This window comes from Lonchura striata, chromosome 3 (genome assembly GCF_050655825.1).
Source record: "Lonchura striata isolate lonStrDom1 chromosome 3, ASM5065582v1, whole genome shotgun sequence".
Classification (NCBI taxonomy): domain Eukaryota; kingdom Metazoa; phylum Chordata; class Aves; order Passeriformes; family Estrildidae; genus Lonchura; species Lonchura striata.
Window position 1 is genome coordinate 99,805,756 of NC_140705.1, and position 26,672 is coordinate 99,832,427.

Sequence of the window (26,672 nt, forward strand, 5' to 3'; positions counted from 1 at the left end):
TAGGGGATTAGTACTGCATAAATAATGTGAAATTAAATATGGCTTGTTTCTGTCAGTGGTTTTTGTTGAAACATTTTCTGAGCTACATTTATGTGTTGATTGTAGATCTAAAACCTCCAGCAAACTGTTGGTAGTTATGTAATATTTTCCTACCCTTCAGGTAAATAATGAGGAGCTATATCAAATCTCAGGTTTTTATGTTTTGGTTTTTTTTTTAATCTTTGATGAAAGAACAAATTATCTTCAGGCCAATTACAATGCAGGTTTCCACAGAGAAATAAGATTTTAAAATTAAATGTTTTGGATACTTTAATTGCTAAGAAACATTAAAAAACAAAATGGAAAATGGTTATTTCCTTAAAAGAAAAACACAAACCAAGGAAATCAATAAATGAACATAAGAAGGTTTTGGTACATGTGTAGCAAATTATCCTTGGTGTTGCAGGAATTCTTACTCTTCCAGTAACAAATAGGTACTATCCTACTGATTCATCTTCAGTAAGAAGTCCAAGTTACTTAATTGTGTGGAAGCATGAGTGTTGTTTTTAATTCTATTTTTGGACCTCACTTAGCTTGGGAACTTGTCATACTGCATTTGAAGTTGCAAAAGGTATTCTTTTAGGAGATAATTTGAAGGGGGGAAAAATGAACTAGTATATAATCATGAGGAATGCATGCAATGCTCTTGAATCTTAATAACCAAACTGATTTTAATAGGAGCTGTATCTGTTGCTGAATACTTTTCTCTCTGAGTTTTGACCAGCATCCATGTTTTCTCCTGCTCTAATTTTTTGGTTTTAATTCTTGCTTTGGAACTGATGACATAACTTGGGCTGTATCGCTGCATCATGGAGGAAAGGCAAAATCTCCTTCTCATTCTATCTACCCTGTCTATACAGAATCAGACAGAAGACTTAACACAATTTTTTCTTAGAGTGCATTTGTTAGCACTCTGTGGCACAACTTGCTCAAGGATTTAGAGAGTACCATGTGTGTGATTTTTGTTTATTTATATTTTTCAATCACTTTTATCTTTTAAAAGCTGTGGTGGCTGTTAAAATGCTTTAACCTGCAGGCAGAGGTGGTTGGTTTGAATTGCAAAGCCTTTCCTGCCTCATACTGCATTCTTCTGCCAAACTCTTTGTGATGATGGTAGGATACTTGGTTTGACTTAAAAAGTCAGAGGCCCCTTTTTCAGAACATTCACTGTTTCATTAATTAGCATTGGCTTTGTTAATAATGCACAGATTGTGTGACAACAGCCAGCAAAACCTGAAAATAGACATTTCTGTCCTTGTTAGTCCTTCTCACAACTGTAGGAATTATTTAATATAATGAGCATATTTTGAGCAACAGGTGTAATTTTTCAAACTAAATCTACTAATTTGTTTCTGTGACCTTTATCTAAAAGGTAATCCTTATTTGCGTTGTTAATTTGGCTAATATGAAGTCTGTTGAGAGGGAGAAATAAGAAAGGATGGAAAATAAGTGCATAGGAAACACCTGCAGGTGTGTTTTTTCTTTTCTTTTCTTTTTTTTTTAAAGAAGCTCAAGATATTATTATTTACAGCTAGTGTTCTGTTGTTTGTAGCCAGAGTAATAAATTAGACACTTTGATGTGTGCAGAGGAGTATGGAATCTTTGTGCCTTATGAGAGCTGGTCATAAATCACATCAGTTGGGAGGGTGGTTCAGGATCTGAGTGTTGAAGCTGGAACGGAGCAGTGGAAATGCATTGAATTGAATCTACGGTTACACGGAGCGAAACCTTCCCAGATTTATGGACTTTTTGTTCGTGATCATGGGTTGTTTCAAGTAAACATGTTTACATCCAGTTCCTCGTGCACCTAGATAAACAGTACTGAGTTCAAGGTGAAATACTACAGTTGTGAATGGCCCTCAGGATTGAATAGAAGTTTGTCACATGAGGATTTTGCAAGGATTTCATTCTTGTTGCTGCCTTGAAGTATAATAAAATTAGGGTGGCATAATGTATGTTTTTACATATGACAACATTTTAGGTAATTCCTAGATTTTAAAGTCTACTTGTATCAGACCTGCATGTGAAGATAGTGTCACATACTTGAAACACTTCCCCTCCACCCCCCTAAGCACCTTTCAAATCAAAGGAGATGGAACCATTTTAAATGCAGCTTTTCACACACATCCATGCTGTCCAAATGAATGCAAGACTCCATTGCTGGTATTCCCTGCAGAGAGGATGAGCGTGCAGCAGATTTGTGTTGTGCTGTTGCCAGGTGAAGCTCAGAGTCTGGTTGAAGTGCAGTGTTTGGAAGTCCTCTTCTGCCAGTATCCCCACAAGGCAACTGCCATCAGAGAAATGCAACTCATCTCGGGGATGGCAGCGTGCTAAACTGCTGCACGAGGAGTAACCTGAATAGTTTTATAACCTTAAAATGCTTCTTTCTTGAGCTGCTGGGTTTTGCTGTAGATAGAAACTAAGTTACTGTGATTGCCAAGGTTGTGCAAAAATATTTCTTGATGCAGTTTGTGAGACTTCTTCCCATAATGGTTGCTAAATTCAAGATAGAATACATTTTTAACAATACAGGTAGTAGACTCGGTGCTAAAGTGTATGGTTTGGAGCTTGGCATAACAATGAGCAAAAAATTGCTAGATTTGGTTAGAATGTTATATTTCTGTTGCTCAGTTGTTTTATTTGCATTCAGTCTTTCTATTTTCTATCCCTTTTTGAGAATTGATCCTGTTTAGTTTTATTTACAGATGATAGGTTAAATGTAAGTGGGATCCAGTAAATATCAAAACTTTCTGTTCTAGGGTGCTGGATAGAAAAACTAGTGTAGGTTTTGACATTCTCCTGGCAAACTTCTTGCATGATTCAGGAATGAAGCCAAGTGCCTTCAAAACATGAGAGATGTACACTTAAGTGCCTTCAGGGTATGCAGAAGTTCAGGGATAGGTCATTAGTGGTGGCTTGGTACGACATCTGGCATATGCATGTGAAAGAGTATTTTTGAAATATTATCTGTGCTGTTTCTTGCTGGTGGGTGGGGATTGGAAACAATTGATTTCCTTTGAGTGTTAGATTTAAAAACAAATAAATATTTTAAATAAATTAGAAGAAACAGTAGGAATCTTAACCCCTCTAAGATTTGGGAAGCTTTGTGTTGATGTGAAATGCCTTCCATGTGTTCCCAAATATGTTCCTGTAAACCAGATACCTTATGATTTCTATTGTGATGCTTTTGTTCCTTAGTATGGACTTCATAGGGTTATATATGAACAACCTATGAAGAACCTGCTGTTCTGAGGGTTCCCACTAAGGTGTGAGTCCCTGCACCCTGGAGTGTAAGGATGTACAGCAGCTGTGTAGGATAGTGGCAGGCTGGTGGCTGGGTTGCCCTTTGTGCAGGTAGGAGCTGTGGGATTGCATTTCCCTTTGGCACAGAAGGTTGCAGAGCTGGGCCCACAGTATCCTGGGGGAGTTCTTCATGACTGGACACCTGTGTCGTTGCTCTGCAGGAGAATTTCAGGCAGCTGAGAAAATTTTGTCTGTAATGTGACACTATGTTCTTCTTTCTAAATATAAAGCAGTCACTTCTATGTTCACAATAAATTTGATAAAAGAATAGAGTGGAACAAAATCTGGCATGTAAAATACTGTATCTCCTTATATGTTGATGCATGTGTTATAAGTATTTGACGTTTTACAAGACAAAAAAGTTAAAGACAGGTTATTTAAAAATATGTATTAATTCTCTGCATTGTGTTTTAGGAAAAAAAAACCCTCTTGAAGCATGTAGTATTGGAAAGTAACCCTTGCACAAATTAGAGGAAACCCTGGAATTTTACCAATTTTCCACTCCTCCTGTGAAAACATGTCAGATTCCTTGGGTTCTGTAAAAGGTCATAAACAAAATTAAGAAAATGTGGTTCGGCAGAGCTGAATGAATGGTTTCAGACAATGATTTCTTAGGTTTCAGTTTACTGTGAAGTAGAATTAAAATGTTTTTATTATTAAAAAAGAAAGTTCTTTTAGGAATAGCCAAACAGAATTTCTTCTTGCACCTTGTTAATATAGGATTGAAGCTTTTCCCTATGCTGGAGCTTCTAATTGTGATTGTTCTCCTTTAGCATCCTATTGTGAAGGAGGGCCAGTCTGTGAAAAGGAAATGTAAAGATGGTCTTAGTAAAAATCATAATAGAACATACAACCTTATTTGCAAGGCTAAAAATTGCCTCAGAAACCTTTGGGTAGTTCCTCTCTAGATCCTCTGAAGATCTGTGTCCTCCAGGCATGCCATGGCATAATGGACCTATTTCAGTTAAGACTGTTTAGTTTCTTAGTCTTCAAAACCCTGTTAATTTGGTTGCTAGTTCAAGATGGAATCTCTTCTCTATATTTCTTTCATTTGAACTAAAGTAAACTACTACTTTGACTATTGATTTAAATCTGATACAGATACTTGAAAATTCAGAATACCTTTTAATTTCTTCTAATTTTTAAATAGGTAGGCGTGACACTGCAGGGTTTTTTAGTGTTTTTTTAAGCAGAGGTCAAAATCATTTTGTCAGGGGATAATCTCATTTACATGGGATTATGTAAAATGGAAAAACATAGGAAGCAATTGAGGAAAGGGATGAGAGTATTGGAATAGGGAAGGCCATCTTTTGAGTCATCACGATCATCTGGGAGGTAGCAGAGCATAACTTCAGCCATACTACATTTTCCATCATCTAAAATATTTGGCCTTTTATAGTAGTTTTCTATACCCTAAACCCTATAGTAGTTTTCTCAGTTTTCTGGGTGGCTCAATTGTACCTGCATTACCAAAATTGACACATGCAAGAATTCCTGGCTTTGAAAGACTTAGCCTAACCTACTTAGCTGACAAAGGACTCCTACTCATGTCAATTCAGTAAACATTCTACTGAAGTAGTGTATATGACTGGTTAATGTGTTAATGTTAGCTCATTCTCCATGTATTTTCATAAATCTACAGCTAGTCATCAAAACCTTAATAGCACTAAAAGATCAAGGATTCTTTTTGGCATTTGCTTTATACAGAGTCTTGCATCTTAGCAGTCAGTTTTAAATAAGTAGTATTTTTCTTTTAGCTACTAATTATAAATAATGGGAAATTATTTTCCAATGTGACTTTTATTTCCTGCCTTTAAATGTATTCTAAAAACCAGAGGGAAATTTGGCCCAAAATTCAGTAGACACCATCTTATGTTCTCGTGGAAACATCTGATTAACAACATGGAGTTGACAGTTTTAGTCAAACTCATGATACATTTGAATGTGTTTAGTAAGTAACATAAACATCCAGAAAGATGCTACAGGACTATATACTTACCTGTTTAATGGCATAATTGCATTATTTCCTTTTTATTTTCCTTTATGTAAATGCCAGAACTTGTGTGTGACAACAAGACCTCTGGCATGGCTCTAGTGTGACTTACCTTTCACTGTGAGAAGACTGTATATGGGGTTTGTGAGAAATACGCTTTCGTTTTCATGGCACTATCCTTTATCCTGTTTTAGGCAGCCCAGTGGCTTGCTGGATGACACATAACAGGTCTCTGGTTTTCCCAGGTGTGGGCACTCGCCCGTGTACCGCTGCCGGGAGATGTCGGGCCGGGCCCTGGTTCCCTTCGTCATGGCCAATGAAGTTCCGCACACGCTGCTGGCCCTGCTGCGGGGGCTCCCGGCCTCTGCCGCTCGCGGCGTGCGGCAGAACGGCGTTCACGGAACCCTACTGCAAGTAAGCTTGGGAGGCTTGTTTTGCATTGATTTGTTTTTGTTTCGTGACGCTTCTTAAATTTTGGTTTTACTGTAGGGGTTTTTAAAAAAGTTTTTGGTCATACTTGACAGCCAGATGACATACCATGAGTTGTGCTTAACATTCACGTGTTGTCAAAACATACATGAAGACCGCTTATGAGTTTATTCTGTCAGATGATAAATGTGGAATGCACATTTCAGCTGTCATTTGAAGACAGTAAGCAGTAAGTAGTAACATTTGCATTTCGTATAATGTTTTATCTCCAGAGATTAAAGTGATTTAAGAGCAAATATCCCCATCTGAACGTATTTACAGAGAGATCTGTGTGACTTGCCCAAAATGACTGAGCAAATCTGAGGCAAAGCTGAACTCCGTGCACCAATAGCATTGTGTATATCTGTTCAAACTTGGTACTGACCCATATAATTATTTATGGCTTCATTTGCTTTTCCTGCTGTACCTATCAGTGTGCTGTACAAGTTGTGGTAAGCTTTATACTGTTAAATTCTCTAGAATGTTTCCAGAAGACATCAGAAATTTCTTCATTCTCCATATATCATTCCCCTGGTTTATGGTAGTCAGTTTACTGTGTTTCATTTTTAAGTATCATGGTAATAAGTTACTGATTTTTATTGCCTGTTTTTCACAAGCAACCCTCCAACAAAGCTATATTGTACACGATCAGCTCTGTTGGTCTGTCTCAGTTGGCAAGCTTTCTAGGGATATGTTCCCACTGTAAGCTGTGTGCTGGGGTGTGTGTGTTTTGATCTAGTGTTCAAATGCATCTTGTCTAGCATATTATTTTCCCTTAAAATCAAGACTTCCAGGAAATCTAGGAAATGAGTGAAGTCCCTCTAGGGTTGTTAATGTCAACTTTACCTATAAATGGTTTCAGGCAGTTGAATCTGGATTTGAATGATGGTTGGTAACAGTAAAGGGTTTTGCAGGGTATGGGATGGGCACCTGCTCTGAAAAGCAGTTGATGAACCTGATAGATGCAAGGGATTGGACCTGTGAGCTGCTGTGTCTGTGTGGCAAGGGGGAGATTACCATCTTCAAATCAGCTGTGCAGCCCTGCTGTGTCACAGCTCCTCAAGTGTTAGGAAGAGAGGGTTGTTCCAACAGTGAGAATGAAATGCTTTCTCGATCCAAAATGATTATAACTCTACTCATGAGGGTGTGGACTGGCAGTAGTGTATAGAGTTAATTGCCTTCTTTTCTGTTACCTGGAAAAAAAAGACAATAAAAATAATAATAATAATAGTGGGTGGATATGAAAGAGCCCAAAGGATGATCTAGTTTTTTAATTCAGTATTGCTAACATGATCTTATGCATAGGTGTAGGAAACTTTCCACACCTGTGAGGTGGGAGATATCCCATGGTTTTAACTTGAATTTTTAACAGTTTTGAGCAGCTACTAGGAGCTACTACTTCAATTTTTACTTCACAATGAGAGACCATGCTGTCAGAGAATGATATTCTTCCAAAAAATGTCAGTCTTAACATAACAGTTCAGTAGTTTGGTTTCCTGACATTTGTCTTGGGCTTTGCTGTTATCACTTATGAATCAAGGGTACTCAACATTTTAACTTAATGCTTAATGCTTAATTTAGTGTATGGCTGACATGTATGGCAACTATTGGTTGCTAGTTTAAAATAAGAAAACATTCAGAAGAAACAGTTTAGGGTGGTAAAGATGTGCAAAAAAAGGAGGCAAGGCAGTGGTGGTTGTTGTAGATCCAAATTACCAGTGCCAGGTAGTTTAACCTGTAGTTAGCTTGCACTTCTGGTAGGTAGTACAAAGAGGAAAGTATTGTGACTTTTTAGGGGTTGCTGGATGCCTGATTTCAGTTTTCTTTTTATCAGTGTTAATTTTGATTTGCAAATCTGGTGGTAAGGCTTATTGAAATGTAGAAAACTGTGTTATGGGGACTATTGGTTAAAGTACTGTTTCTCGGAAGGCTTACTTGAAGAGGTGGTGATCTGGCAGTGTTCAAAACTGTTTGCACTGCTTTTCCATGACACAGTGAAAGATTTATCATCCTACTTGATATAAAACCAAAACAAAAATCTCTACTAAAAAGAGCAAGTCTGTACAAAACTCAATAAAGTATAATTTTTTTTCTAGCAATACAAGGTCGATATCTTATGAAAATGGAATTCAGTAATTTTATTTGTTCAGTCACATGAGAAGCTACTAAGTTCATTGTATTGCTTGAGTTTTTTATTTCAATGTTCATAGACTGTCAGGTTCTGAAAAGGGAGGCTGGAATTATTCAGAAATAGGTGGCAGTGCCAGAGGTAGTAAATCATGAAGATATAGCTCAGTTATGTTTCAGAGTTATGTAATTTATAGAAAGATCATTCAAAAACAGTTCAGCATATAGTGCTTGTCCAGTCATGCCTTGGTTTTCAAAATGCCGAGATTGCCAAGAAGTGCTTTTTGATGGTGGATGTAGACGTGTTGTGTTTAACTTCAGACCTCTGCATGGTGTGAAAACATCTCTTTTTCTCCACAGTGTTTTAAAAGTGTCTCGATTTGCATAGGAATATGAATGTCCATGAGGATAAAATAATGTTATGCTTTCCAGGTTTTTCAGAATAATTATTTTCAAGAATTATGTAAGAGGGGTGCTTCTGTTCTGTAACACTTGCGGAACTGATGCTATTCTTCAAGAAGCAGTTCTGCGTGATAAGCAAATGCACTGACTTGAATAAAGCAACCAAAAAATATTTTCTATGCTCAGTGTTTCCTTTATGAGTACAGTTTCTGGTCTTCTCCATAATCCAAATTGGCATGGGTTGGGGGAAGGAAATCAAGTTTTGAATTCACAAGAAAATGCAGAAATTCTGTACCAGCTTTCTTGAATAATGAAACATTTCTGTTTTGTTTAGTTTTAAGGTCTAGGCTTTTTAGTTGATCAGCTGAAAGGAAGAGCTCATCCAGAGATTTATGTGGGGACTTCTGGAAGAGTATCAAAATTTGACTAGGAAAGCCTTTATGGTTGTGAATCTTTCTGACTTTCGGCAGTTGCCGAGGAACTTGCAAATATTTGGGAAGTTTGTGAGGTTTCCTTATCAGAGGATCAAATGCTCTTTTGACCTTCTGCCTCTTTGGGATTGGAATTTCTGCAGTATATATTCCATCTTTCAAAAAAATTGAGACATTCAGAATGAGCTAGGTGAGGCTGCCTTTTACCTTCACATCCTCAGTCAGTTATTCCTTGGATGTGATTGAGTTCCAGCAGAGCTCCTCTCCTTGTTTCCTCTGCTGATTTTATTGGGGAGTTGTCATCAGTGCCCTCTTGGAGGCCTCTGGGTTGCTTACAGGGTGCTCTCTTGGTCACCCAGCAGCTGCCAGGGTGGTTGAAGCCCCCCATGAGGGGCAGGGCCTGGTGACACAAGGCTGTTTCCTGTAGAATTCCTTGTCCACTTGTTCTGCCTGTCTTGGCAGCTTGTAGCAGACACCCCCTGCAGTGTCACCCCCACTTCAGTTCTTAGCTGTAAGGTTCCAGCTGGCTCATCATCCATCCCCAGGCCAAGCTCTGTGCATTCCAGTTGTTCTGCCATGGAGAGGTCGACCTTCATCTTCTCATCTGCCCTACCTGTCCTTCCTAAAGAACTTGTGTCCCTCCATTGCATTGCCCCAGACATGTCAGCTATTGTATTGTATTGCCTCTGTGATCCCAGCAAGACCACAGACTGCATCTGCACATGGACCTTTTAATTCCTCTAATTCTTTAAACCCTTTCTTTGAGTGCTTCTAAGTGAAGAAAACTTACAGGGACCCTATAAAGATTTGTCCAGAAAGCAAGGCAGCACCTTTAATTCATCTGGTTGTGGGTTATTTATGATGATTAAAAAACTCTCCCAAATGCATAAACTTTCAGATTGGTTTGCCAGGGAAAGCAGATGTTAGACTTCAGCTTTTGTTTTTATCTTGAGAGAATCAGTTACCATGATTGATGCTGGGTTTCAAAGCCTGTGTGATGTTCATAGATGGAGAATCCAGTTGTTTTTAGTACAGTGGAATAGCAATAGCATGACTGGAGCTTTCAGTCACAGTTGTGCACTCATTAGTTTCCAGAAATCTTTTTCACATTTGTATACTGGAAAAATCTGTACTCCAATGAGAGTGTATATACCCTTACATGCTGTTCATATCAAGAAGAATCCATTGGGCAGCTGCCATTAATCATGAGCAGATGTAATTACTGCTAAGGTTTATTTGTTTTTCAAATGAATGAATCTGCACATCAATTGACTCATTATCTTGTATTTTATCAGTTTGATCTTCACATTCACTTTGGCAAGCCCACAGTTACATATTTTTGAACACAGGGGATTAGGTCAATGAAAGTTATTAAAAGGGACATGGTGTTTTCATTAACTTGTCTGTGCCTTGTTCTGAGATGTTGAAGGTGTTGCCTTACTTTCTACATGCTAACAATGTGTAGCTTGAGATTGGGATACAAACCAGTATAAAAAGTTTGCCTCTCTTACCTGGCCATTCTATTTGAAGAGTTTTTTGCATTCTCTTTTGCATTTTTGAAGCATGGATTGGGAGGAAGGAGCATTCAGTGACTTCTCCCTCATCACTTGCTGCTTCTTTATGGAGGGAACTACATGACTTTGTCTGTGTGCCTCCATTTGCTGCCTCCACCAGGAGATGGTTGCTTGAGCTTTTGATAGAAGTTCCCAGCTCCACATATCATTAAAGATCAATTTCTGTCTGGAATATACTTTGATCATGATGAGTATTTACATTTTTGGTGGTACTTTGTACAAGCAATCAACTACATAGAATAAAATTTAAAAAAAAAAAAAAATCCTCTGCCGGTCTGTCATGTTTCTTACAGGTGGGTCCTCCTGTTGTGACTGGTTTTGCTCACTGCTGTAACTCAAAAGTCACAGAAATTCTGCTTGCTCTGCTGTGATCCCTGGTAACATTTCTGTCTATGCCCCATCTTCTCATCTGAGGCCTGGCTGGTAGCTTCTCTTCTTCTCTCTGCTGCCATCTTTCCACTTATTCCACTTTGTCACTCCTGATTTATCCCAAGATTTGTTCACTGAGCATATGCCAATGTTTTGCATTGCAAGAGAAAAACTGTATTCCTTCTCTCTGGGGATCTGTTCTTAAAGACATACAAGATATAACTGGCAGATGAAATGCTTTGGTGCAGGGTTAAATTCATGAAGATAAAAATGGAAATTCATTTAGTTAACGCTGTTTTGAATTTCAGCAGTCATTTGCTCTTCACAAATTGTTATGCTTAATATTCAAACTTTCTCCAAACTTAATTTTTATCCACAAAATTCTGTGGTGTTAGAGCAGCCGGCTGGTTCAAAGAATTTTGTGTTGGGGTGGGGGTGGGGTGATTTTTCCTTGTTTGTTTGTTCTTTGTGATCACTAATTCAAACAGTTGTGTTAAGCATATGAATGCAATGTCTCGTGCAAAGAATGCTGTTTTGAGATTTTGAACCCTTTTTGTTTAGTTTTTGAAACAAGCAACTCTTGGCTTCTCAAATCTGAAGAACAGAATGAGTCACATTGACTCAGTTGCATGTGACAGAAATTAGACTTATAGGAGATACTTGGCTTCATAACTCTTTACATTGTTTAACATGAATTGTAAAAATTAAACTTCCTGCTCACTTCATTAGGTCAAGAAGTTGGCAGTTACTTTCCAGGGAGTAGCATCACCTTACAGAACTAGACCCATCTCTCTGAATATTCTTCAAAATGGAAGAATCTAGAGCACTTGTATTAAAAATAATATGATTAGAATACTTGGTTGCATAGTAGGTTTTTCTATACAGGACATGTATCATAGGATCATGGAATTGTCTGGGTTGGAAGAGACTTGAAAGGTCAGGTTCCAACCCCCCTGCCCTATGCAGCACATGCAGGTTCTCCTACACCAGCTTGCTGAGAGATCCATCTAGCCTGGCCTTGAATACTATGAAAGTAATATACTATTTCTTTTTTTTTTAATATTTCTGGAATTTATTGAATACATCAAGGTTTGTGCAGTGGTAGAACTTTATCTGTATCAGCTCTTTGGATGTTCTGATTCTTTATATCTTAATGGAGAGCTGGAAGTTAAAGATGAAATAATTGATTGAAAGGATGATTGGAGCCTTCATTAGAGCAGCAAGAAATTCAGGACAAGAACACAGCCTTATAACAGCCATACTGGGTCATGTAAAGATTTGTCTGAGGCAGGGGGCTCTCAGGCCCTCCAGCAAGGACTGATAGCACAAGCTTAGGAAAAAAAGTAAGGTAGATGAAGCAGCTGGAGAAACATCTGCATGTGCTGTCTTAGCTTCCAGCACTTTTGAGCCAGAGATGTGTGGATGTGGGTTTTTGGAAGATAAAAATTCTAATGTACTAATGAAAAGCAGCAATTCATGATGAAAACATCAGTATGTTAGGTGGTTTAATTATCTAGCAGAGTTGTATTAAGACAGGTTGTTGTTGATGAAAGTAATCAAAGTAGAGTCTGCTTAATGAATGCAGATGCCTCTTTCCTTCCTTTGAGGAGGAGGATTTTAGCTGAAATGGCCCCAAAGGAGGGTCAAGCTTTAGGTATTTGTGATTGTGATCACTCTTGTGTTTTATGAGTTTAAGATTTGAATACTTACTCAGAGGGCTCTATCAGTTTAAATAAATTGAAAATAAAGCAGGGAAGAATGGTGCATGGAGGAGAACTCACAAGCAGTCACTGGACCTGCCTTTTATTGGCCTGAATAGGTAATAAAACCCCACGGACTCGAGTGACCCAAGTGTGGGACTATGAGGAGACAAATCAAATACATTTTGAAGGTTATTCTTGGATGCTGATCCTTGTTGCTGGGTAAAAAAGAGAGGTGTACTATTTATGAGTTTCACCTAAAAATACTTAATGTGAATTAGCAGCAGTGTTGTCAGTGACCATATTTTTTTCTTGTTTTATTTTGAAGACAGAGGAGCTCTAGATTAGGAGGGAATGAATGCGGAAGTAGGGTATTGTTTACTTGGCTTTATTCAGTAGCCTAGAAACATTGTCTATGGTGAATTACATTTTATTTGTCTTGGCAGTAACATTTGAAGTGTAGCAGTTCAATGTTGGCTTATAAAAACTCAATATAGTAAACAAACCTTACATTGTCTACTGATCAAAGAAATAAACTTGCTAAAATTAAATGTTTTCCAGTGAAACTTCCTTTCAGCTGTTTATTTTCTAACCTCAGTTTTTAGTGTTCAAGATAAGCTTTACTTTTAAGATTAGTACAAACAGAAAAGAAATGCTGGTGTCAAGTTGGAAACGTTCATTTATATGGAGCTGGCAATAACATAACAGTTGTCTCATTTCTTTATGTTGTAAATTTCAATTGACTGTTACATAAGGGTACACTGATATAAGGAGACAGTAAGTATTTGAGAATGAGATTTGTATCTATGAATGCAACAGAAATGCAGCTGAGTTCCAGGAATGGGAGGAGGCAGTCTCTGAAAGAGTCATTGATGAGATTTTGCCAGAGGTTTTCTTTCAGCTGTTTTTTAAATCAAAAGAAACAAACCGAGAAGAAGACATGTAATCCGACTGATTGACTGGGCAGCCCTGCTGGTTGTACATTGCTTTGAAGTGGCTCTAACTGTAATTAGTAATGCTTCCAAATATTGTCTCTGACTTCCTAAGACATGTCACCACTTTTCAAAAGGACATAGATGTACACAGCTCCTAAAACTCTTACTAGGCCTTTCCCATTTCTGCATCATTATTGAGTCCTCTCCTACAGCAGCTAAAGGTGTGCAAAGATGCTGCTGTTGTGAAGATGCAAAGATGATGTTGTTGTAAAGCTTGTGGGGTCACATCTTTCTAGTGAAAGAAAAAGAAAAGGCATGGTTTAGTACAGAATGAGCAACATTCATCAGTCAGTGAAAACAACTACTGTTTTGATTGAGAGGTGACTGTAATAATGATTACTGTGAGTTGTACCAGGGAGAGCATGTCAGTTGCCCCCTCTGTACAGGGAGTGGGATGCCTTGATGGATGGACTGCTTCCCTCTTTCCCATACCCTAGATTTTGACAGTTGTTACTCTGATTGTGGTAAGCAGTTGCTTTACAAATATTTTGGCCTTCCTGTTCTAGTGCACCTTGTTCTACTCCTTTATGAATAAAAGCTCCTGCAGCCTTGCTGGCAGAAGTTTTGGGTGCATGTGTGTGTGTGGCCATTTGAGGTACCCTGCCTGGTGCTCAGTCACAGCCATCCGTACAACCTGGCATCTCTAGTTGTGTTTGTCGATAATTATGTAGTGACTGAAAACACTGTCTGAGAATGTGGTTATATAAAACAACTTTGATTAGGTGTTAACAAAGAGAAATCCACTTTATAGGTACAGTTTTCGCAGTGGATACATTATTTTGTCTTTAAATGATGGACATGTGAGAAACAAATAATTGTCAGCACAGTGTTTTACTTTTCATTACTGAAGTCTTCCTGAAGAGAGTTGGAACTATTCTAGGCACTGGCTGAGTAATTTGATTTAGACCTCCCAGAACAACAGTTGAACTGTTGTGAAGTCTGAATTTTTAAGTGTTCCATTCTGTGCATATTTCTTGCACCTGTTTTGTATTATGAATCTATAAGTATCCCTCATTATTAGTCAGGAAAGCAATCCTATCACTCTGTCACTGGCAGAGGATGTTTTTACAGTTGGGGAAGGGAAAAACTGAAACTTGTAAAGCTTACTGAAGATATAATATTCTCCTAGGTGGTGCAGTGGATTAATTTAGTACTCCATGGAGTTCATTTTTCATCTCCCAAAACATATTTTCCATCCAACCCGCATAGGATTTTTTTCCCTTCCTTTTGATCTAGGAACCATGTCTTTAAAACTTTCAGAGCCAAAAGAAAGACAATCCTGAATACACTTTCAAGATATACTTTTGGAAATACCCATCCATGATAAGTTCTGACTGCTTGAGGATGTATGAAAAATTCTTACATACAGTGAAGCCTTCTTACTATTCTCTGTGTTTTCAGAAGTTCAGGCTATAGTGAGAAATAGGGTAAGGTGAATTCTATGTTTTTTGGAAGCTCTCTCAGCCTGCTTACAAAAGGGAAGAATATTCTCCATGACAAGAGGAGGAAGCTGGGGAAATGGGCTTTCAAAAGAATGTTGGGTGTGGGAACCAAATGAAGAGGGATGAGTGTTTGTTTGTACGTGGGCAACTACTCAGTAAGGACTTACCAGTGTTGAAGACCAGGATGCAAGAATCCTGAATAGTGGGACAAAACAATTGAAAGGAAGAAAGGAAGAAAAACCTGGAAATCTAAAGAAGTGAAACAAAATAAACCAAAACAAGACACTTTTCCAGGGTATGAAAATAGGTATCAAGAGTGTTAATGCATCAAATCACATAGTGTCCTTTCTCTGTCTTAACCAATTCAATGCATGTTAGTTGCTTTGGTTTTTTAAAATGTTTGTATGTCACAGGCATTTCTTTTAGTAGTGTTTATTACTACTTTATTTCTTGCCTTTGTTTTTAAGTATTTTGAAATATCAGCATTTTTGAAGAATTGTCATGCTAAAATTTTTTGGGAATATTTTTACACGTGGCTGTTTGATGTAAAGTGTGGGGTTTTTTTTCTGAGGCTCTAAATGGCTGAATCTGAGCTTGAACATATTCTGTAAATGTGTTCCTCTGGTTTTGTTCCTCATAAAATGCTGTTTATGCATAGGCCAGAAAAGAACAGTAAATGGATATCCAGGCGTAGGAAGGGCTGTACAGACATTTCACAGACATAAAGAAAGTGCACGGGACAGAAAGTTTATGTGGGTGTGTGATTACCAAGGAGAAGCTGTGTTATGATTGTACCTAGTAGTGGAGAGTTTATTTGGAGGAGTAGGAGTGGTGCCTTGCTTGTAAGGGTCTGTCTGCATGTTTTGCTTTTAGGTCAGGGGCAGCATGAGGAGCAAAGCTCTACTGAAGCACAGTTTGTTTTCCACTGTCTAGTACAACATGCTCCCAGTTCTGGAGCATTTCTGCTAAAACCCTCAACTAAAAGCCAGTGACACTAAACTGGGAGGGGCTGTCAACTCCCTTGAGGACAGAGAGGCCCTGCAGAGAGACCTCAGCAAATCAGAGAGATGGGCAACCACCAACTCTATGAAGTTTGACAGTGACAAGTGCACTTGGGACAGGGCAGCCCTGGTTGTGTGTATAGATTGGGAAATGAGAAGTTGGAGAGCAGCTCCACAGAAAGGGACCTTGGGACTTTGACTCATACTCAACTTGGTTGATGGCAAGTGGAATTTGAGCAGCAGTGTCCTGGCAGCCAGGAGGGCCATCCCTGTCCTGGGGTGCTCCGGGCATGGCATCACAGCCAGGCAAGGGAGGGATTGTCCCACTCTGCTCTGCACTGTGGTGGCCTCACCTTGAATATTGTGTGCAGTTATACTGGGTGACACAATATAGGAAAGGCATGAAACTATTAGGGAGTGTCCAGAGGAGGTCCATGAGTTTCAAGGGCCTTGAAGGGAAGCTGTATGAGGAGTAGCTGAGGTCACTTGGCCAATTCAGCCTGGGGAAGAGAAGACTGAGGGGAGATGACATTGCAGTTGCAACTTCCTGTGAGGGGAAGAGGAGGAGCAGGTACTGGCCTCTTTACTTGTGTGATCAGGAATCAGGGAAACAGGATGAGGCTGAGCTGGGAGAGGTTTCAGCTGGCTATCAGGAAAACAGCAGAGTGTGGTTGGGCACTGGAACAGACTCCTCAGAGAATGGTCAAAGCAGCAGCCTGACAGAGTTCAGGAAGCATTTGGACAATGCTCTCAAACACGAGGTGACTCTTGGGGATGGTCTTGTGCAAGGCCAGAAGTGATAATAATGTGGATTCTAAGTTGGCTGATGAAAAAATATGCTACCAGTGGAGCTGCAGGCAGCTCTTGGACTTGGTATACCCTGCAGAGCCTTCCTTAGGTGCTAGAAACAGTCTAGGTGTGGTGCAGAAGAGAGCAAGGGGAGATGCTGAGAGGGTGAGGGATGCTTCTAAATTTATCACTTGTCAAGATCCCTCCTTTTCTGTACTTCATAAAAGGTGCCAGTTGTCTTTGAATCATCCAAGTCTCCTTGATGTTTGGGAGTGTGGAAACCTCCCCCACAGCTTTAAGCAATCAAAAAATTCATGAGGCTTCTGAAGGAATGATAAGCAGCAGGTGCTTCTATTCTGCCCTCCCTAGTTGCCTGTGCCTCTGTTATCTCTGCCCTGTTTCCTCTGGCACCCTCACTGTCACCTCCCTCCCACCAGCTCTTGTTTCAGATGTTTCCTCTTTTTCCTCTCTGTTTTAGACCTCATCCTCTCTTCCAGAATAGCTGCTGTTGTGGTGTTTTGTTACTTATTGCACTGGAGTAGTTAACATGCTGTCGGAAATTCAGCCCAAATGTATCTGGATATTGATTTTATTCAGAAGTGTAAGCTTCAGATTCAGTGCATCTTCACATCTGCAATAAATGTCTCAATCTCTATTTGGCAGGTAGCCTCTGCAGATTGTCATTGTTCATTCTGGCCTGTTTTTATTTTGAAAATTAAGCCATAGTTATAGTTATTAATTTTTTCCCTCAGATACAGAGGTATTTTCAAAGCTGCAGAAAGGTCTTTGTGACAGAGGTATATATTGGGAAAATTTTACATCTTGATTAATCTTTTTTTGGTGCAAATGCATCAACAACATTAAATGTTCCTTTTCATTTTGAGAAATCACTTATGAATTCAACACTAAAACATCTGACATAAATGGAAGATATTGAGTATTTATAGTTCATACCGAGTTTTATTTGAGTATGATTGAATTCTCTTAGCACCTTCTCTTCCTTTCACCAGTCCAAATGCATGCATTTGTTTAGCTTTATAATATTAAATTATAGTCTTAAAAGAGAAAAAAAGGTAGGAAAAGCCAAGTTCTCTCGGTCCCTACAAAACACATCTATAGCAAACAAAACACCTGTTATGTGCTCATCTCACATTTGTAAAGTGCAGAAGATGTTTCATTTATTCTTCCAAGGTTCTGTCCATTTTGTTTCATGGGTGAAACAGACACAGCTGGCAAATACAACAGGAAATGTAAAGAGCACAATGTTCACGTGTTTTTTTCCACAGAAATACAGATGGAGACATGCCCGAGTGCATGCTTGATTTTTGTACCTATTGAATTATTTTCTGCCATAAGAAATAAGGCATAGCCTTTGCTCTCTGGAATGAAGTAACTTTTGAACCCAAACCAACTCAAGACAAAGAAGAAAGATTAAATCACATTGTCAGTATGTTGTGTGAAACATGCTGCATGCTTAATATTTTTTAGGTTATTATGTTAATAGAAAAGTAAGTAATATCAGCATAAAAATGTTTGTGTGCTCTGGTGATTATTCTGTTTTCTCATCTACTAAATACTGCTCACTTCCATAAAAAGCCTCAGGAAGATGTAGAGGTGGACATATAGTAACACTCTAAAAGACTTCACATATACATTCTATTGCCAGATTTTTGTTTGGCTTTGTTATTTCCTGATGTAACATCTAATAAAACACATATGCTCTGTGTGTGTATGATGTCATGCAGCATAAAACTACATCCTATAGAAAATCCTGAAGCATTTCAAAAGGAAGGTACTTGGTGTAATCCCTTCAGGGTACCACTTTTTTATGGTAGCCTTGTTGGGCATGTAGGATTTCAAACCTCCATGGTGGCACTAATATCAAAAGTGGACATAAATACATCAAGGGCTTCCAGCAATAGAAATATCTTTTTTTTTTTTTTTAATTGGCTGGTTTGAGACAATAATTTATATGTCTGAATTATCATATTGTAAGCTATTATTTTAAAATTAATCAAAATAGAATAAGTTCATAGATACTAGGAACTGATGAGGGAATATGGTTCTGACTGTAGTTCTCTCTTGGATTATTGTACAATAATTAGAAACATTTTAAAATCATATTGCAGCATCAAGCAACTTCAGTTGTTGGAAGTGAAGAAAAGCTTATGAGAGCCAAAAAAAGCTTTTTGTGTTTAACTGGTTTTGAAATATGCGCAATATGGCCTCTTGGTACTCAGTGATCACTGGTGAGGAAAAAAAGTCCTATCTTTGAAACATCATACTGCCTTTAGCAATAAAAGGAGAATATTGTTTTCTCTAAAAAAAAAAAAAAAATAGGAAGTGTTAGTAAAAGTGATAGAGTATTAAAGAAGGAAATATAACTACAGAGTAACATAGCTCTTAGGGTTGTTTTATTGTCATAATTTTTCATTTTTCTGAAAAGCCCTGTTGTAGGGAGAAGAAAAAAAATTGTTTAAGTTAGTCTTTCAAACAGATACATTGAATATATAGCATTGTATTTAATCCAATTTGACACGAGTTAATAGTTCTAATGACATTTAAAGCTGTTTTCAGGCTTTCATAATGTGGCACTTTGTGAACAGTTGAAGAAGTTAATTTCCTGTAAAGCTGAATTTTTGAAGTTCTGTGATCACATGGTCCAAATAAATGATCTCATCCTAAATATTTCTTAAGCTAAGCTGCAAATGTTCCTAAACTGATCATGTCTCAAACTATTACAGCAGTAACTTCTTGGTTTTTTTCTCTCAGAGTGCAATAGGCTATTAGATTTTCTCAGAAAGTGAGATGTTTGTAACCACCACAGCTTTTAACACTTTCTTCCATCAGCTCTTTCAGTAGTTGAGTCTTGCTAATGTTTTTTCCATCAGCCTTTTCCTTTCAGAGGAATTAATGTTCCATTCACAAGTTATCTTTTAATTCAGTTTTATATCAGTGATACTTATAAACATTGGATATGGCAACAGGAAGAAAGGTTTGGAAGCTGGGAGTCAGTTGTATATTTTTGTGTTTAGTCATGAACGAGCCCTGTAATCGGGTTATCTACGTAAAAAAAATCCCTGGGGTTTTGCACAGACAACTGTTGAATAAAATTACAGCACCATGATTAGGCACCACAAAAATCCTCAAAACAGTTTCAGTCTTCAATTTTAGAAGTATAAGCACTTGGGAGGTGTCCCTGGATGATGCCATTCCATTGCGCTGCTGTGAGCAGGAGGTGTTGTCACAGAACTGAATTAGACAAACTTGATTTGGGTCTTTTTTTTTAATTAGCCTGGTTTCTTGTAAGTAAAATGGATTATTTTGGGTGACAAGTATGAAATTTTCACAGTTTGTACAGTAACTAAAACAAAGGTGGTAAATTTGAGGAATTTTTCTATTTCTTTCATGGTTTATAATATCAAGCATTTATACTCAGTATTGCTACTGTATTGTAATCAATGCTGTCTGTAGGGCAACTCTTCACAAGTTTATGTAGTGAAAACTGTAATACCACCATTAAGTATTTTATTTTTACCTTTTAACTTGCTTAACAAATATCTTTTACTCTGTTATCTGTAACTAGAAGAGAGCTCATCCTCCTTAACATCAAGTAAATAAATTTATAAATAGGTGGGCTCCCCTTTTGCAGCTCATTGATAATTTTTAATGTATTGTAAAGCCAGCAAGACTGATCAAGTCCACAGAAAGTGCATAATGGTGTTTGGAGAGGGGAAGAGGAAGCTTGGTTTCAAAGTTATTTTGTTTTTCCAAGTGCAGTTAAACCATGGAATCTTGTGGAATTTGAATAGACTCTTAAACTACTTCTGTGGATTCCCTAATTTATGACATGTTCTTACTAGTTCATTTTGTTGTATTTTTTTGCCAAATTGAAATATTCTCAGTGTTAGAAGCAGTCATACTTCATACTGTTATATGTGCTTTATTGTAATTTTAGCTCTTTAGTAAATTTTTCTGCTTAAAAACAAAAAAAAAAAAATGATGCAGCTTTATCGTATGATTCTTCAACATAAACTGTCAATCCCCAGCATAATCTGTTGATAACCAGTGGATACTTTGTGACCAGGATTGAGGACAGGGTATGGAGCAGGCACCTCTCTAAAAATGATAAGGGAGATGCACACAAGATCTGTGTGCTGAGGAGTCATTCAGAGTGTGGCACCTCTTAGCTGCTTTGTAGCAGAGATTATGAACAAAGTACTGGAAACATGAGTAGGGGTAGCAATGCCTTCCACTCATTTCTGTTCTGCCAAATTCAGACTGTGAAGTTACTTGAAACCACAGGTTTTCATTGGATTCTTGTTTAGTTTATCTAAAGGTAGTAAAATAAAGTGTTTAATCTATTCACTAAAGAAACTGTTGATTTTAGTGGGTGATTTTGCAATTCCAGCCCCTGGTAAAATTCAGAAGTGACAGGACATGGCCTGTGGAGTGGTGGGTGGAGGTGAACACAAGCACGACTGGATTGGTACTGATTGCAAAGGGATAACGTAGTGAAGAACCCATTGAGATACTCTTACCACTTGTGTTTGGTGTTTGTTTGAATGAAAAAGGGTATGAAGTATCCTAATAGTCCCTTCCATTGCTGATGCAAGGTGGTTTTCAGCTGCCTTGAGCCAATCTGGCATTTAGTGAAATGAGTGCCTACTTGTTCTCATTGCCAGTTTTGAGGATTTTGAGCATACACAAATCCTAATGCCAGAGGATTTGTGTAGGTTCATGCTCTGCAAACAGCTTGTGCACAGCTGTCCACATGCAGCTGATCATCACTAGTCCTGTGGCTGCTGGGTGTTGCAGCTGCCACAGGTCAGATGGTGGTCCTCTTGGAGCCATTTCAGCAAAACCAAATAAGACTTAAGTATTTGGATGTTATTTAAATAAATTTAAATATTCCAATTTCAGTATCAGGTTCTGCTGACCTAATTGATGTGACTGAAGGGAGCTTGCTTTCATTAGAAACCTGGGTAGGATGTTTGAAATTGTCAAACTTCAGCAGGCTGTGTTGTTGATGGTAACATCTGCCACTGGCACCAGTGTGTTCAGAAGGCAACAACCTCTGTGCAGTTCAATATCCAAAGCTGAGTAGAGGGTTAAGGGGCTTTAAAAAACTGTTCTTAGAGACAATGAGACAGCTGTACTCCTCTGGGATAATAAAATCAGAGGCAAGCATGTGCAAATGTTGGTGAAGCTGGTCTTGAGTAAGGGAAAGTGTTGGAAGAACTTGTTTTTCAAAAAATTCTTTTCTGACATAAAAGCTGTTTCTGTTGACATTCCCTTATGTCAAAAACATATCAATTGCATGCAAGTGGAAGAGAGAAGGGGGAAAAATAGCAATAAAGAACAGATCTTTCTGACTCTCTGAAGAGAAGAGTCCCAGGAAATGTCATCATTTTATTCTGGATATTGTCTGTTACTGGTGAATTCACAAAGGCAGTGTTCATCTGCTGTGGTGCTGCTGATTGTAAAACAAAGTGCATGATCTTACCAGGGCTTGGAAGATGTTTGATAGCTTTGAGTTTGGCATTTGCTGCAATAGCGTAGGATGCTTGTTTGTCTGGGGAAAAAATCCACAAGGCGATGAAGCATTGTCACTAATTAAAATCAGAAGGAATACTTCAGCCGTTTGGGGGAGATGTAATCAGCTGACTAGCGAGATTAAACTGAGGGAACAAAAGGCAAATACATTGCAGGTAGAATTCCAAATGTTCAAAGCAGAGATGAAAAATTCATTAACGTTGCTCTCTGATTATGCAGTTAGCCCTTTCCTTGCCCTTAAGTTTACCTTGGCTGGGGCACTTGCAGTTAAATGGCACTGTGGAAATTACTGGAAAACATTAACATTAACTTGTTATTGTAAGCTGACATCATGCTGAGCCTGATGGGAAGTGAAAATTTATAAATAGCTTGTCCATATGTGTAAGGCAAAAATCTGCTGATCTTCAGCAGTAGCATGATTCATGTATTTGCTGTAGTTTAAACTTCACTGTGAGTTTTCTATGTTTCTATGAACTTCGTAGTTTCAAAAACTTCAGGAAGATCAGTGGTCCAAAACTGACCGAACTCTGAGGAAATACTGTTGATATTTTCAATGCAGTTTTGGTTGTACAATCTATATCATACTGACACTTAGGTATTCTTCCCTCTGTGTTTTCTGAAGAGCCAAATGCTTCCAAAAAAGTATACTTAAAGCATAATTTTGACATTTTTTTCTCCCCCCGTAAATTCTCATGCACATTCCTACTATCTATGAACTGGAACTTATAGGATATGAATTGTCTGTCTCTGAGATGCATCATTTGTGTATTTCAAACAAATCACTTAATCTCTGTTTCCTTGCCTGCAAGACTTCATTCTGTAATATTTTATAATATGGGAGAGGGAGGTTATATTGAGAAACAAGATGTGTTTACATAAGTAAAAGCTTTATTTCTGCATCATTCATGGAAAATAAGTAAAGAGATGTTGTGTATTTCAGGGAGCCAGCCCTCTTTCCTCTCAGATGATCTTCATTGTTGGAAAGTGGCTGGATCCACACGCAGCTGGGCTGAACAGTGCTGCCATGTAGTCCAGTGAGACTGAAAATACAGGAGGGCTCTTGGGTTGACTGTTGTCTTTTTCTCACATATTGCAGCTAAGTGGGATCCTCTCACACAAATTAATTTCTAGAAGTTACTGTAATAAAAGAAGAAAAAGGAAAAAGAGTTTGCATTAAATGCACATTACTTTTTCCTATTGTCTTATGTACTACCCTTGTAAAGCTGAACTCATTATTAATGTTTATGCTTGGAATTGAGTCAAACTTATCTGCAAGTTAAGCCTATCCATCAGCTATGCTGTCTAGACATAAAGTTACTTTTATTTCATCCCCTTTTATAGGGATAGCTTTGACAGAGGAGAATTCTTGTGAGTTTTATTTGCATTCAGCTGTGTTGCTGTGTGTCAGAGGAGTTTGGCATTTGAGCTGGGGTGCCAACATGGATGGTGTGTGATAGATCTGCATTGCTCCAGCCCTTGATGTTCCCCTTTTTATCTGCATCTAACTGTGTGAGAATTTTCCTTAAGGGAAGGACATTTGCCCTATTGTTTGTACTCAGGTGCAGCAATCGCTGCTGTGGAAGAGCAATCAATCTTACCTAAGTTCAGCTGGCTTTGAAGTGTAGGAGTTCAAACAAAACAGTGCAGTTGCTAATATTGAGTTCCTCAGATGCAAACTGAGCCATTAATAGTGATAAAATTCTTGTAAATAAGCAGCAATGGAGGTTGATCCTCATGCACAGAGACATGTACAGTCACAGGTTATGACTGACAATGTACAAACGGGGAAAAGCTTTCTGAAGTTGTAATATAACCTTGAAAGATGCCACCTCTTGTTTTTTTTTATTACCATGGTTATAGTGAGGTGCACTGGGACTTTTCATGTATCAAATTATTCCTCAGACAATAAAAATACTGAATATTTTTCTTGTGTTTGAGAGAGACCTGTATATATATTTTTTCCTCTGTAAGTTTAAAATCATTAGTTAAGAGAAATAAATTGTTTTCTGTAGCTTCAAGCTTTACTTCACTTTATTTTATAATTGAACTTGGGAACTAAAAGCATCAGATTGATTTAGCTTATTTCTAATTATTTTCTCAGCTTGTGTGTTAATGGAGACATTCCTGAGGCAGAAGATCACCTCTGCTGAAACCAGCAGAGATGCGGGGTCAAGTGGCAGTGTACTTCTGAGCACTCTTGATAAACATGTTCATACTGTGTCTCTCACCATGTCAGCTTCTTTGTGTCAGTGGGGTAGCTGACAATATTCTTCCTAATTGTAAATATTCCTCAGTAAACAGGAATGCCTTGGTCTTTTATTTGTATTTGTTTCCTTCATGTGGGTATGTACAGGAGAGCTGTTGTGAAGACAGCCTGGGAAAAAATAATTTCAAATTGTTTCACTGCTTCCTCTCAAGAAAGAAGGAAGAGGAAAAAGAAAGCTTGGATGTGTATGTGTGTGGCTTTATATCCTGTGAGGTATCTGGATTAAGACAGTGACAGGTGGGGTTTTAGGATGACAGAGTATAGATTTGGAAGAAGAGACTTCATTGTATCCTTCCTGCTGTTCTGATCAGAAATGGAGGCTGAGAACAATCTTAAACTGCTCCCACCAGCCTAGTTTGTTCATTTCTCTAGACATATGGGTTTGGTTACATGCTGTGGGAAGATGATAGGGGTGTTTCCAGAGAGTGGAAATGCCAGCAGCTCCACAGCAGCCTCCTTCATCTCTGGTCAGGCTGGCTGCTTGCGAGGATGGGTGTGAGACCCACTCAGGTCTGCCTTTTCTTTGGCTCGTCAGGCAGATCTGCCTTTTCTTAGCCCTGCCTGCTTTTTGGGGTTTTCTCTTGGCTCATCAGCCAGTCCTTCTGGGTGAGTTTCTCTGCCCAGCACATGTACCTTTAGTTGAATGACAGCTTAAAAAGTATCTTATATCCTAATGCTAAAAAAAGTCCTAATAATGATAAAGTGAGACGTCATCTTGGCTTTCTGTGTGAGTAGGCAATCCATGTACTTCTAAGAGAAGATTCAGCTGGGTCTTCCAAGTAAAATGAATCTGTTATTTCCTAGCAGCAAACTTCTCACTGTTTTGTTTTCTCCTGATGAAAATTTTGAGGCATGTGCATGAATTTTAAGCTTCAGTTCAGTTTTATCAGGCTGAAATAGGAAGAAAAACCTGGAGAAAAACCTAATAAAAATTGTATCGCAAGAATTTTGATCTGTGAAATTTCACATTTTGTTGGGCTTGTTTTAGGCAAAACTGCATTTATCTTAAATGTGATGAACACATTTTTAGTGATGGATGTTTTATGATACATGTCTATCATGGAGAAGAAAGCAACTTTGCTATTTTTCAGTATCTTATAACTTTCATTAGTTATGGCACATTCATAATTTTCAGGTGATTAAATAGCTTTGTTATTCTTGCTGAGTTCTACAGAGTTAACTGGTATTGTGTTTTTATTCATTAATTTCGATGTTTTCTAGTCTTTTTTTTTTTACTTCTTAATTCAATCAAAACATACTTGCCTTCATTTCAATCAAAACAACTTTTAATTAATGTTTAAACCCAGCTTCATGAATTTTGGTGGATATATTTGGAAGAAGGATTCAAGTGCCATAATTTCTCATGAATAATAAAGCAAAATGGGGTAATTAGATAATGAAATGTGCTGACAAAACAAAGCTAAAATTCTGGAAGAATTGAATTGTGAGCCAGCAGTTGCTTTAAAGAAAGGAAAAGATTTTATACAGTTTTCATTAAATTATTTGCAGAAGGAAATTGTTGAACCTCAGACTGCATTTATTAATCCATACAAAAACAAATTTAAGCAATAACTGCATGCAATCACATAATGTATTTCCGGCAAAAATAACAATCTGATCTGTTAGTTGTGAAACTACTGTTATGTAATGAAAGACTTCTAAGAAAGGAAATGGAAGAAACAAAGGGGTGATGCTATAATGATTTGGTATATCTAAATGATCTAGGACTGTGAGAAGAATGATGGATTTTCTAACACATTTGTTTGTGGGTGACAAGAGAATTGATAAACATTTGAAATTCCTCTTCAGTATATTGCCTTTTAAATGGGGAAATAAATTCAGAATATTTACTCTCTCTCACAAGCACCAGATAAGAACTTCTTTCATAATTAAATACCTCAGGTGAAGAGAATCCTTAATGACTATAATAGAGTTGATATGTCCACAGAGTTGTTAAACCTCAGTGTGATGGAGTCTGGGTCATGAGGACACAGAGCACAGGTGCCACCAGCAGTGCTTGGTGCAGCACCTTTGTGCTCCATGGTTCTGGATCATTTTAAACTCTGCAATGTGCCTGGCTGCTTTTGTCTGGCAGATCAGCATGGACTGCAGGCACCGTATTTGTACTATACTCTGGTGATAAAACATTATATTTCTTTTCTACAAGTACCAATTTTTGACAGAGCAGGATGGTAAGCAGATAGTTATAAACTCTCC

The 26,672-nt window shown here is 38.1% G+C and overlaps 1 protein-coding gene across 4 annotated transcripts in view; it reads left to right on the forward strand.

The window, feature by feature from the left end:
• The window catches only part of THADA (THADA armadillo repeat containing), a 151,749-nt gene that overhangs the window by 58,618 nt on the left and 66,459 nt on the right, over positions 1-26,672 (forward strand). For all 4 annotated transcript variants that reach the window (XM_085577096.1, XM_085577097.1, XM_085577099.1 and 1 more), the window contains exon 29: positions 5,581-5,749. In XM_085577096.1, the coding sequence (XP_085433222.1) occupies positions 5,581-5,749 (169 nt within the window). The remainder of the gene's footprint in view (positions 1-5,580; positions 5,750-26,672) is intronic.